This window comes from Clupea harengus, chromosome 12 (genome assembly GCF_900700415.2).
Source record: "Clupea harengus chromosome 12, Ch_v2.0.2, whole genome shotgun sequence".
Classification (NCBI taxonomy): Eukaryota; Metazoa; Chordata; class Actinopteri; order Clupeiformes; family Clupeidae; genus Clupea; species Clupea harengus.
In genome coordinates this window covers 3,040,960-3,055,017 of record NC_045163.1, presented here as the reverse complement: position 1 = coordinate 3,055,017, position 14,058 = coordinate 3,040,960, and the positions used below count along the sequence as shown (strand labels likewise).

Genomic DNA, 14,058 nt, shown 5'->3' with positions numbered 1-14,058 from the left:
CTGTGAATGGCTACTCACCTCAGTTATGTTCTTCTGTGGATGACTATGGATGTCTCAGACAATAAGGTGGCATACAGCCAGATACGTCTTAGTAAAGACCAGTCATGATGACTTCTGAGCTTCTGTGTTTCAATAGTTGCAAACAATCCAACCCAGATTAAGTTAAGAAAAAAAACAGGGCTTACACACAAACAGTGTAGATGTATGCAAACAAGCGTAGGGTGGGTAGACAATGACAATCATGTGAATGCATTATAGAGCTGAGAGAGCAGCAGTGACAACCATCAATATGTTAATTATAATAAATAGATAAAGACAGAGGGTCCAAAACCTACCCTCCATGCAATCACTCATTAAAGACTGGGTTCAATGTGCACGACCAACGGTTGACTACTTAAATGGCTCAGGTCCCACTTGTCCATAGCCCACGTCCTAATCGTTGTAACAGTCTCTCTTGGCTAGCTATCAAGATAGGCAGATGGGTGCCTACCTAAGGTCAGGTAACGTTAGTCTCCTGCTATGAGTATGCAGCTATCGTTAACTATCACACTCTTTACAAGACCACCAACATGAAATTGTCATGGAAGAATAAGCAGTTTTGTCATTATTAAAAGGGTAAATGTGTCGCTTATGGCCATCTTTCACTTGCTCGTAGACAATATTACATTGGATGGATAATAAACATTTGCGCTAAGCTGACTTGCTATTTGAAACCTGAAAGCAGCTTCCTACACCTGCCAACCAGTAACAGACCACTCGCTAAAGAGCCTTCACGTTAGCTTTTTAATAACGGTCTGGCTTACCAACATGTATCATTATGATCTTAAACATGCAAACAGACAAATGAGAACAAAACGTGCATGAGATGCAAACACACCCGTTAAACGAATGGTGAGGCATACCATTTAGCCATCTATATACCCATACACCTAGCTAAGCGCAGCTAGCTTTGACTGAATGCTCTTACCTCTCTACATGGCTCTGCCTTAGCTACCTTCATAATAATGCGATGTCGCAGCTTCCGGGTTGGTCATTTACTCATCGAAATACATACACACACACATATTACTTACCAGCGACGACCTCTAATTGAACATGTCCTTGATATAGCAGTCTTTTAGGAAAATATCGATACCATGAAAGGCGTAACAATTCTATTTTCTTATGTTAATTGCCCTCTGCAGCCTCCACGGTCAGCTGATCAGAGAACGGCTCTGCGAGGTGACGTTGCAGTCAGTGACACACGACGTAACGCCAAATGACGTATTCCTGGCGTAACCAAATTGAAATTACATGTAAATTAATTTGTACTCCTCAAAAGTAGACTTTTAAAACCGGACTCCTGAAAACTCGTGTTATGATTAAAAAAATAATATGCTCGCGTATTGGCCATGGTTGCCAAATGTATTGACACTGAATTGCCTGCATTCTTCAGATGAGCTGTGAAGGGTGTAACAGAAGCATTTCACAGAAGCACAGGCTGAGCTTTAGTGACTAGTGATGCCTATATGACTATATAGATATGAATGCTACATTTATGCAAATATTACATGTGGATTGGATTGCATTCTTCATGGATCTATTTCATTTGATGAAGTCTTTGTTAGTGTCGTGGAGATGAAAACTTCTCAAATGACTTCCCAAGGCAAACATGTCGTGAAGATACGAAACACTTTATTTCAGAGCAGGTAACTTCTACTGAGCTAGTCAATAGAGCATCTCATACGGTCTCAGCAAGTTGCAAAAGCTTAATGACTGACTTTCACCAGGAAAAAGCGAATCTCTTTATAGAGACCCGGCTCCTCCTGTCCTATCCTGTATGTCACGGCCTTGTCTATCTTGTCTATCAGAATTGGCTATGCCCAATTTGGTTTTTGTCCCATCTCTTCCTTGTACAACATTTCTAGCCTTCCTAGGTCTTCAACCATTATCTTTTTATATTGATTATTCCTGCAATAATGGTGTCCAGTGAGCCAAGAATACTGATTGTTCCTGGGATAATGGTGGCTTGCCTCTCTTAGTGTAGTTTTTATGTCATGTTACAGCTAGTTTGTTTATTGTTGCTTTCATTTCTTTGGATGCCCATGTTCCAGCATCAGTAATTCAATAAAACAGCGGTCATTTAAAATACAACAGTCCGTCCTCTGAAGTGTTCACACCTCACTATGTAGCAAATGATTTCAAATTATATGTGCAACAATGCTCGCCTACCGCTGCACACCCTCATCCTTCTCTTTTTAGCATCCAATCTAAAACCATCCTATTTTGCATTGTCATTTTTGATGAGGCGTCCAATTTTTCTCCTAAAGCAGTTAATGCGTCCATGGTGTAATTAATAAATCTTTGCTGATTATAGTAGATATAATGAATTCACTCCCACGCCTTAGCCATTACCCTAGTACATAGCCCTGTCCAGTCTTCTGCAAGGCTGTTTAGTAAACCCCACTCTGGGCCACAGGCCACAGGCCCACCACATATCAGCCAGGGGAACACCTTGGACCCAGTGAAACTATATGGTTAGTGAGCTCTTTCACTCCTGCTCTTGAGGCTACGATAACATAGGCCATCAGGCCAAAGACGGTTCTAAATTAAATTTCCCTGTGTTGCCACACATGCCTTGAAATTTCCCCACATTAACGTTTCCTGTTTTTTTATTACATTCAAATTTCAAGCCTTTTCCAATCTCCAAACTAGGCCTGGTGCGTTCTTTAGTTTGTGGCCATGCTCTGTGCTTTTCACAGGTGTTAGCATGAGTATTAGCGGAGCTGCCAGATTCATTTCCCATCCTTGTGTTTCCCATGGACTGTGTCGCTTATTTCCCTACTCCCCATCCACAACATACAGTTGGAAGGATCCCATGGTATGTGTTTTAGGCACTCTTTAGTGCCCTTATCATGTGGATTACATCTCTGTTTTCCAGAGGAGCATTGTCTACAATCCTCCACCCGTTTGTCCAGAGATCGATTGGATGAGTATGGTACAAGAATCACTATAATTTTCGGTATCACTTGAGCACACACATAACAATTATTTCCAGGGTGGTGTGTCCTGGCTGTATAGTTCGCCTATTTATACCATGCATTGCCCTGGGCCTGTCTCTCCAGCCAGGACGCCTCCCCGTTCATGTCTTTCTTTTGTCTGTGGAGTGTGTGTCTCACCTTACTAGTGGGGATCACCAGCTTGGGTCCCCTGTTCAGCCCCTCTTGGACTGAGATCAATGTCTGAGAGGCAGAGAGTTCCATGCTGTTGTTGGTGATAAGGGACAACTCTTTCTGGTTGTTCATGGAACACAATATGGTCGAGAGGACTAAGGCAGAGCCATGGGTGTGGGGGTGAGCTTGTGGTTCCTCTGGCTGCTTCACCTGAAGATAAAGATAGGGGCGACAAGGAAGGAGAAGCAGTACCATACCCACCAACACCTGGGGCTTCTGGAGCTTCGCCTCCTCCCATTTCATTGGGGTCTGGCCTCTCCACACTGCCCAGCCCAGTCTCCTGCACTCTCTCCTGCTCATTTCCCCTTGGAACGCCCTCATTTCCACCGTTTGCTCTTTCCCATAACTGATCTATCACCATCAGCCAGACAGCTTTTCCTTGCTTGGCTATCTTCTCTCTTCGGAGTGCTACTTTTTTCTTTTTCTTTCTATCACATCACTTAAATCCCTCTCACCCTCTGGTGTCAAAAGTGGTGCTTTCTGACTTGCCCTCCTATTCTCTCGCATCACTCTCTGATCTTCCTTATTCAAGAACTCATAACTCTCGTCACCTTTCAGGGACTCCTGCTCTGTTTGTTGCCATATGTCTAACGCCCTCCAGTCCTCTGCTTATCCACATTTGATTCACGTTTTTCCTTCATACCCACTTATCTTCCAACCAGAAATGTCCCTGTGTTATATATTCTAACTCCTGATTCTCAATCTTGCTCTCCAGCTCGGTTAAAAACTCATTCAGTGCCATTAACTCTAGTTTCACTTCCTCTTTTTACTGCTTCAGCTGTTAAACATTCCCACAGCAATCCTCCTACCATTAAGAAAGTCACAAAAACCCAACCTGCTGTAAACAAATTGAGCAGTATCTAGTTCATTACATTTGTTCACATAAAATAAGTATTGTGTACGTGCATACCAGAGCAACATTTTAACAGTACAGCAGTTTCTCATATTTGAAACCACCAGTTTACATGTGGTGTTAATCTGTACGTGACTCTGTTCTCGTTTAAGACCAAAAATGTGGGCAAGGACAGCAGTTTATAATATGTGAAACCGTCAGTTTACGTGTGGTGGTAACTTGTATGTGACACTGCTCTCGATTCACTTGAGCCTCGCAGTCCTATCATCCCCCTACGCCAGGGAAGGCCCCCAAAGCCCTCACGAGAAAGAATACCAACTTAGCTGATTTATTAAAATTGCTTTAGTTACCATTAGCTTTCACCATGACAAATTAGGTAATTATAAAGGCATCTAAATGGGTGGATGGTGGTGGTGAAAGGCATTAGCCAAGTTGAATGGCAGTCTGAAATGGGCAAGGATGAAAGTTAAACCTAGCAAAGTAGAAGTGTTTCTAGACAATTCTTTTTTAAGGCTATCAGTACTATTGATAAGACCTTCTTGCCTGTTAAACTGAAATTGTGGTGCTGCAATTTGGGCTTTTGCTACACATAAGGTGGCCTTTTACAGTGTATGAAGTTACTAGTTCAGAGCTGGAGAAATTTGAGAGAGTCATGAATAAGGAAATGGCTTGGGATGTCACATTGTGTAAGCTTTGTAGGGAAAAGGTATTTTGGAGTTACCAATGACCAGGGCTATGGACACTAACCACATTATATTCATGGCTGATGTTGGAAACAGCTTCAAGTTCCACAGTGTATTGTTCTATGAGACCAGACATGGTGTTAGTGTGAGCAAATAGTTTCTTATTGAGTTAATGATTCCCTTTGAAGATGCGATTGAGGAAGCATTTGAAAGAAAGAAGCTAAAGCATGCGGCACTCGTAGCAGAAGCGTAGGAATGAGCACACACACAAGGCCAGTGGAGACAGGTGTTAGAGGCGTAGTAACTTAATCAACCACAACACTTCTGTTGGATTTTGGTTTTAGAGTACGGTCACTTTAAGGAGCATTAAAGAAGTTGTCAGTGGTTGTGGCTGAGGTGTTTAATTAACCTGAACTAACACTGAGATACGTGAAATCTTGTCAAGGTGTATCTTGAGGTGTATTTGTTGTTGTCTCTGATAGTGGCATGTTTTCTAACCCATCACAAGTATGGAGGTGGTGGGTCTTGGATGCCACACACCACAGTTGAGCCTTCCGGAGGTGTTGTGGGCCTAATTCAATGAAACACCGACGAAGAAAGGTGCCTACTCGAAAACCCCAGTGAAATGCTCACAAAGGCAGCTTTGTTGTTGTTGTATCCTGCTACTCAGGTTCTATGGTTGGACTGTCATGTTGTTGTATTTAGCAGCTACATTGTAGTGGCTGGTTATCGCTGGAATCCCATCCTGAAGTTTATCCCCAATGACACTCCAGCGGACACAAAGAATGCCAAGCTATGGCAAACCGTAACCTGTGTATTATTTCTGTGACGCTGTCCATCACTCACTACTTTGCCCTCCACAATTATTCCACTGTGGGATTTCAAAATTCCACCAATTCCTTTGTATTTCTGCTCCAGTCACTGTGCCTTCATCAGGATTGGTCACGGTTAGCACTACCCTAACCCTGGCTGCCATATGAAACTGATCTGAATTCTGAATTCAGAATATGAATTACTGGTAAAATGGAGTATAAAACACACTTGGCCCCCTTGATACACTGTGAATAGTCTATATCTTTTGCTTAAATTGAATGTGAATGATTTTTAAGCTGTGAAGCTTCAACTAAGTCTAATTTATTTTCTGTACAGTATGTTCTGATGGTTCTTGCAGTAATAATGGTAACACTACAACACTATAGACAATTTAACACCCAAATTTAGCACTCTACATTTAAATGCAGCGTGTTGCAAAAGATCATTGTTGCACTTCCTTAAATCATGCAGCAACAGCACAAGTACTATTTCACTCCAAACGAGACATATAGTTGAAGTGCTAGGATTTGTCAGAAGTCTTATGAGAAAGGCAAGTTTGTTTCAATTTTTCTCAATTAGTAAAAGTATGACATTATAGGTTATAATTTGTTTATATTGCATTGAGCATAAGTATTTCTTATCCTCTTAAGATAAAATAAATAGATAATTACTACATAATTTGAACAAATTAATAGTGCAAAGAAACTATTCAACATGGGGACCAATGGCTACATAATTTTTTTTATTTACAATTTTTATACAGCAATGCAAGGAAAGAGACAAGCATTATATTTGAGCACTATTAAAGTGTCCTTAGAGCTCTGCCTGCTAAAAAATATCACATGTTAGAGAACAATCATATTCTGTTTACTGTTTACTTTCCAATAAGTAAATCATTTCCATGTTTAAGACATCAGTTTGCTGCTTCTGTCAGTAAATGTACTGTTTTAAAACATTTCAGAAAGCAGAAATAGGTAAACAGGATGCTAAGCGCTCTGTGTTTTGGTGTGATGATGATGTCATCAATAGAATGCTCCCAGATGCAGCCAGGTGAGTGAATGAACATTCCAAAAATGCATGACATCATAGAGCTCTTGATTTTGGGGGGAGTTTGAGTGGCATAGCGGGGAGTCTTGGTCACCTAATTTCAACAAGATGAGATTGTTACATTTTTTTTCAGTTTGTTCAAATCCAAATAACTCAAATTAGTTTTTCTTTCTAGAGCCTACAGGATATGGTTCTAATTTCTCTATCAGTGTCCCCAGCAGTATTACTGTTAAAGCTGGCTTGTGCATAAGGGTTGAATGTACATTCACCTATCCACCATCTACCATACCTGAACCGTACGAGAGAGTTTGGTTTAAGGGAGACCCCTCAAATCCCCTCTTTGAGATTGAAGTGATTCGACTAATAAACATGTTAAAACCCTCTGAGAGGGAATGTAGCTTCATCCTGAAAAATGGAAGGACAGGTCGGACTGATGGAGAATATGGATTCATGCTGAAATGGGGAAACAATCAGCATGTTTTCTCTAAAAGAGTCCACATAACAGTGACCGGTGAGTGGCGCCAAACTAAATGTAATACTTATTGTAAATATCAAATTGTCATTAAAGTCACTGTTGGGTATGGGTATTGTAGTTGCAGTTGCAATGAATACATAGTTCCACATTCATATTTGATCCATTCAAGCAATTTTTCTTTGCTTAAAGTGTTTTACATATATGTTATATTCTGAACACAAAACAGTAACAATAGTAAATTAGTGAAAAACAAAGATAATTAGAAGGAGATTGCCATTGCATTACTTTGGGATCACACATACGTTTGTGCAGAGTATGCTAATGCTATGCTTTTGATATTCACATATGTAATTACTGTGTGGTAAACAACAGGTATCTCAAGCAAACCACAGATGGATATTCCTCCTCTGACAGAGAATCAGTCTGCTACTCTTAGTTGTGAGATGGAACGTGCATATTGCTCTGGACCAACTACAAAAATAGAGTGGAAGGGGAAAGCAGCAGACAATCATCCAATTTTATCAGGAGTTGGTGGGCTGTCATCTACTGGGGTCTATAGTCAAAGATCATTTTTTAGTCTCATATTTGACTCCACTTACCATAATACTGTTCTGACATGTATGATTGTGTACATGGATGATATCATCACAGAGCAACATGTGACCCTGATCGTAAGATGTGAGTGCTTACTTTTCTATATTGAGCTGAAATGATTAGTAGATGATATGCTCCATTATGTCTGTGACATGCAGTCAGCTCGTTTTCAATGCATTTCCCTAACAGATGCTCCCAAGATAGAGAATGGTTCTAAATGCAGCATCTCTGAGCACCTCTCAACCTGTGTGTGTATCAGTCATGGGGTGCCCTTGCCAATCATCACATGGCCACTAGGGTTCACTTCTCAGGACTACAACATGACCACATCAGCGTCCGATGACACTGTGACCAGCACCATCACCACATCAGCTGCACTCCTTAGGGGAAATGACACTGTTATGTGTCTCAGCAAGAATGAGCTTGGCCAAGCAAGTATGACGCTGACAGTTAACTTTACTAAAAGAGGAGAAGAAAGTAAGTTTCTAAAGGTGTTGTTGTGACCCAGCATATATGTACTGTGCCTTGAGAAATGGATAAGGACCCTCTTTACATGAGATTAAGACTTGTCAGGAAAACACAGACAGTATTTATTTGTTTAAAACATTAAAATATGATCATCTATTACTGCACAGATCCTTTTATTCTTTGTTCTTACAAGCCATATATAAATTATGCTATATTTTATATAGATCCATTACAGGGACCTGGACACTGCAACCTTCCATGGACACTGGCAAGCCTGTCAGTTACTTTAAATGGGTTCCTGTTTTTGGGCCTTTTCCTCCTTGTAGTGGCATGGTAAGAGATGCTGATTACTAGTGTCTGAGAGAGAGATGGTGAGATGTTAATATGATGTTAAGGTATATTATTTATGTAAGAGATGTTGATTACTAGTGTTTAAGAGAGATGGTGAGATGTTAATATGATGTTAAGGTATATTATTTATGTAAGAGATGCTGATTACTAGTGTTTAAGAGAGATGGTGAGATGTTAATATGATGATAAGGTATATTCATTTTGTTTTTAGGTAGAACACATTTTTGTCAAGATTTTCTAATGAGGATTTGTTTTGACAGGAAGCGCAGCAAAGCTGTGACAGGAAAGGAAGAGAGCCAAACGTACTCTTCACTGGCCAGGAGAGATGAGTCTGTCTACGACACCATCAGCCAACGACCTTAGGAGATCAGTGAAGCTAGCGTATTGGTTTAATAGTGGACCTTAGGAGATCAGTGAAGCCAGCGTATTGGTTTAATAGTGTACCTTAGGAGATCAGTGAAGCCAGCGTATTGGTTTAAGTTTAATAGTGGACCTTGTGAGAATCAATGGAAATGTAGGTTCATCACTGATCATAAACATAGTTGATTTAAAACATGAATTGTTCATCGTACATCTAGCCCTAATACCTAAATGATATACTGGAAGACCACTTGTTTCTAGTTAAGCCTGTTTCCAGCAAACCCTTTTGCCTTGCTCTTTGCTTTGCCTTGTACTTTGTCATTTTTGACTTGTTCACTTGCACTGAAATGAAAATTATCATTAAATAATGAATTTCTATGATGTACTAAGCCCTGTATGTGTACATTTTAATAATTGACCTAGTTCTACGTGCCGTGTTGAGTGGATAACTGAGGGTTACAGATCATCTCGCACTGACAAATTAAAATTGGAGTCTTGCAACAGTTTCTTAGTTTTCTTTGTTCAGTCACCACAACCAAACTGAAGCATTAATCACTGAATTAATTTACTAAGAACAAATAATAAATCATCATAATCAATGTCAAACTGCAAAGTTACACAGCCATCATAAATAATTGTCATTTAGATATATCTTTATTCATAATATTTTACAAATTTTACATTAAAAATGCACAATGCACATATGTAAAATGTCAAAATATAAGGCATTCAGATTGAAGGCCTCATTGTTACCTTATGAAAATAGTTTTAAAAATCATGCTGATCTTTACAAACTGGAAGTCGTCATACAAAAGATGCTCGGACAAAAGGGACAAACACACTCATAAATGTAACAGTAATGATCTTGGGATAGTATGAGGCATATCTAGTCACTGAAGTGGAACCCATCACCATGTCAGTACCTGTCATTTCAGACTAAATGGAAGTCATCCGTGCCTAAAGGATATGGCATGCAATGCTATATATGACTATCTCTAGATTTCATTAAGGTCTATATACACATGATTATCAGTAGGTGCAAAATACATATCATGATCCAAAATCCATGATTTTTGGCTTGAGAGAGGGAGAGAAACAAACATACAGTTAGATGTGTGGAATTCAATGGAAAGACTGTAAACATCTGGTTTCCACGTTGGACATGAGAGAGACAACTATAGTTCAGTGAAATCCCATCCTGTTCAAAATGATCATTAATATTCACCCCCTTTAAATAAGACTGTAATGGAAACCCCTCAAAGTTTCAGTAGGATCCAGCATATGAACACAGATATGCTGAAACTCTTGTGCTAATGTACGGGAGTATCATTTTAAAGAAAAAACTCTTAACATTCACTTCAATTATATATGAACAGGCGGGGATCACAAAAGAATTACATTTTAGAATGCCAACCCTCCTGGGCTCCTTACCATTGCAACACTGGGACAGAAAGACAGGGAGAAGACGACAAGACAGAGCATCAGTCAGGTTTACCCCAAAGCACAAAGACAATAGTGGTCCCAACAATAAGACATTTAAAATAGCATTTAAAATCCTGTCTTAGTCATCCATAGCATACAACATTAAAACCAGTGGCGGTCTCTAGTGAGTCTTTTAGTGCAGTGATGCCTGGGCCGGCCTTCAGATGTTCTCTGCCTGAGGGGCCTCGCGGATGCTCTCCTGTGGGTTCCGCCGGCCCTGGGGCCTCTGGCGGAAGCTGCGGCCGGAGGCGATGAGGTCGGCATAGCCCTGCGAGTGGGAGAAGGCGTAGGCCGAGCGACGGGAGCGCCGGCCTCGCTGGAACGGAGTGGGCTTCTTCTTCTCTTCCTCCTCGGCTTCATACTTCCTCCTGTTTCTCTGAACCTGCAGGCATATTCACACACAAGCTTAAAAATACCACCAACGGTACAAAGAGGTTTTGCATATCCTGATTGGACTGTGATGAAATAGTAATTTCAGTTTTCAGAGCCAAGGTGAAACCCCACCCTCATGTTTCTTAGAGAATCTGTTTTTCCTAGCAGCCATCATATGTATCTGTACAACTAGTGAAAAAAGGGTCATTGGGATTGGTTACAGCTGCTTGAAAAGACTAACATTCAGGCAAAAGTTTCTCAAAGTTTGAATCAGCCTGTGCTGGTACCTTATCTCCAACAGAGGGCTGTAAGGTTTTGTAGAGGAACTGGATGCAGATGACTGGGAGCAGGCTGATGCCCACGGTCAGAATGATGGTCAGCCACAGGTACGGCTGCCTGAGGGCGTTGGAGGCCACACCTGCCAGGCAACACAACACAGCCAATGTTCAGATCTTTACAACCACTGATTACCAGGGTTTCATAGAGGTTCCAATGGTGAAGACAGATTGGCTACATCTGAACTAACCAGTAAATGTGAATGCTGAAGGGAAGAGGACATGTATTCCTGCACTGTGAATGTCAAACATGATTCCAAAGTAGATCGCTATACTGCCCAAAACAGCAAAACAGTTCACAAAAGTCCAGTAGGATGTGTCCAGGGATATCTGTGAGAGAAAAATACAGAATCATCATCATCATCAATATTATTATTATCATTGCATATTTACTTTATAACACTACAAAGATAAATGTCCCTGCTCGTATCAGAAATGAGAGAAGGATGTGATTACACCCAATGCAAGTAGTAGTAGTAGATAGACTCATTACCTGCAGATTAACAGTGATGATGAGGGAGGAGGCGGTGACAACAGCAAATGATTGGTAGTCAGAGGGGGCCTTCCCATCCTGGCCCATGGTCTGCAGGAACGCTCCATAGGGAATGAAGAAGATGATGAGCGAGGTGAAGATGCCATGGCACAGACTGATGAAGAAGTTCTTGTAGTTGAAGAGGGACCCCTGCTGGCCGGGTAGGTAAAGCTTGGGGAACTTCAAACTGAGTTTGTCACCGACATCCTTCCAGAAACAGAAAGAGAAATCATATCAACACAACATCTTTAAGTGTAAAGAGCAATTTCTAAGCAGCTTCGATTCTCTGAGCAACTGAGTAAGAGGGAATTATGCTGTACCTGATCCAGCAGGCCCACTAGGAGAACAGGCAAACTGCTGTAGCACACGATGTAAAGAGTAATGAACCAGTCTTCATAGGCAACCTGTATGAATGCAAGAATAGTCACTCCTCACTCTTAGGTTTTCAAGAGTCACCTGCACTGTTCAGGTACTGATTAAGATCAACCATGATGCTAAAAGAATTCAAGAGCAAAGGTGGGTTACATGCAGAAAGAATGGGACCATGGAGCAAGTCAATATTCACTACATAGCTTTCTCACACTACATATAGGCATCAGTCAGTCAATCAATCAAGTGCAAAGATGAAGATCCATTTATTTGAGACGAGAGATTTGGGCCTCACCTGTGAGGAGAATCCGCTGAAGAAGGAGTACCAGAAATGGACCAGGGTGAAGGCAAAGTTCTTGTAGAAGAAGTAGCGAAGGAACTTGCACATGCGAATGTAAGACCAGCAACCATGTACTGCACCTCCTGCTGGAGGAAATGGAGGAAATGGCACGAAGGAATAGTCACTGGACATGACAAAATGATATTGCACTACTTCAAGAATCACACCTGAAACCCGATGATGTTACCAGATTTCAAAATCGATTCTATAAACCAATGGTAGCTGCACCTGATGGTACTGCAGCTGATGGTAAGATGTGGTATCAACCTGACAGTTGAAAATACTGGCTCTCACAATGAAGGACGAATGACATTTTGCTGTACGTCCATTCAGGGAAAAAAGGTTGCTTTTGTAAGCCTATATGCCCCAACTACTTTTAAAGCTGACTTTCTTCCCTCAGTCACTTCACAATTGCTGAAGTTGAATGATTATCAACTGTACGTTGGGTCAGACATGAATGCCGTTAGAGATTGTAATCTTGATAAGTCCTCATCAGCTGTATCAAGCTACCAAGATTCTGCCTCCAAAGCACTTAACCTCTTTATATCCGACTTGAATCTAACTGATGTGTGCGGGGTGCACAACCCCTCTGTTTAAGACTATACTTTCTTCTCCACGAGACATAAGACCTTCTCACGAAATCCATCCAGTCTGTCACACCTAGTAGCTATAGAATTCTTACCCAGACACCTATCTGATCACAACCCAGTAATGTCCACGTTTCATTATGGAGGAAACAATAATAGGTTTAGTAGGTGGAGGTTTATTGCTTCCCTGTTAAAAAATGAGCAATTTATAACACAATTACAATTAGTCCTAGAAAATTTATAAATTTCAACAAGGAAAGTGTTTCAGGTTAAGACAGTGATTTGGGCCTCTATCAAGGGGTTCATACGGAATAATGCCATACGGTTCACCTCCCATCTACATAAAAGTAGATTACAAAAGATAAACACCCTAGAGGAAGAATGTTAGCTCTTGGAGAATGATCTTAAGGAAAATTACAATATAACAACAGAAAATCAGCTTAAAACAAAACAGGCAAAGTTAAATGACTTACTAAGACGTAGGGCAGAATATATGATACACATAACAAAACATAAGTATTACGCAGAAGGCAGCAGGCCAAGTCATTTGCTGGCATTGACACTCAAGCAGCAGGAAGCAAAAAGAGCGATACCAGCTATCAGATGTGGTGACATCAACAGAGGAAGTAATTGAGACTTCTAAAGATTTCTATCAAGACCTGTATACAGGTGAACCAACACCCTCAGAAAATGACTTTTCCAACTTCTTTAGTGGACTACAGCTTCCTACATTGACACCAGAAGATAGCGAGGATCTAGATTCTGCCATTACATTAGGAATTACTTAAACAAACAAGGCTGACTTCAGTCAGTTTTATTGTGACACAAACGACACACAGCAACACACACATGCATTTTAGGTGGCGACACAAGACACACACACGCAGGCCGAGGTCGCCGTGAAATTGTGCTCTCCATTTTTCCCATCCCGGACTGTCCTTCCTCCAGGACCCCAGGAGCAATACAATTCTTGGACCAATACACAGGGAGTTAAACACAGCTCTGATCACAGTCATTCCTAAACCCGGTAAGGACCTCTTGGAGTGTGCCAATCACCGCCCAATATCTTTGATGAATGCTGATCTCAAAATATTTTCCAAAGTTTCGTCCAGAAGACTTGAGAAAGTAATAGGGGAAATTATTAGCCCGGATCAAACAGGTTTCATCAAGGGGCGCTCAGAATCT

At 40.9% G+C, this 14,058-nt stretch overlaps 1 protein-coding gene across 1 annotated transcript; it reads right to left on the bottom strand.

Annotated features, from left to right (window-relative positions):
* Positions 1-10,423: 10,423 nt before the first annotated feature.
* Positions 10,424-12,355, bottom strand: LOC105891655 (phospholipid-transporting ATPase IC-like). The gene is made up of 6 exons (XM_031577690.1): positions 12,242-12,355; positions 11,898-11,981; positions 11,539-11,784; positions 11,237-11,375; positions 10,998-11,128; positions 10,424-10,720 (listed from the first exon to the last, which is right to left on the bottom strand). The coding sequence occupies exons 1-6, from the start codon at positions 12,332-12,334 to the stop codon at positions 10,499-10,501; spliced, it is 915 nt and encodes a 304-aa protein (XP_031433550.1). The 5' UTR covers positions 12,335-12,355; the 3' UTR covers positions 10,424-10,498.
* Between the last annotated feature and the right edge of the window lie 1,703 nt (positions 12,356-14,058).

What these genes read in the sequence shown, in the direction of transcription:
- LOC105891655 (XM_031577690.1), bottom strand. Translation starts at nt 12,334, where the DNA reads ATGTGCAAGTTCCTTCGCTACTTCTTCTACAAGAACTTTGCCTTCACC. An exon ending in TAGTGGGCCTGCTGGATCAG is followed by an intron (nt 11,785 to 11,897) that starts GTACAGCATAAT and finishes TGTTTCTGGAAG; the next exon opens with GATGTCGGTGACAAACTCAG. An exon ending in AGCCCTCTGTTGGAGATAAG is followed by an intron (nt 10,721 to 10,997) that starts GTACCAGCACAG and finishes ATATGCCTGCAG; the next exon opens with GTTCAGAGAAACAGGAGGAA.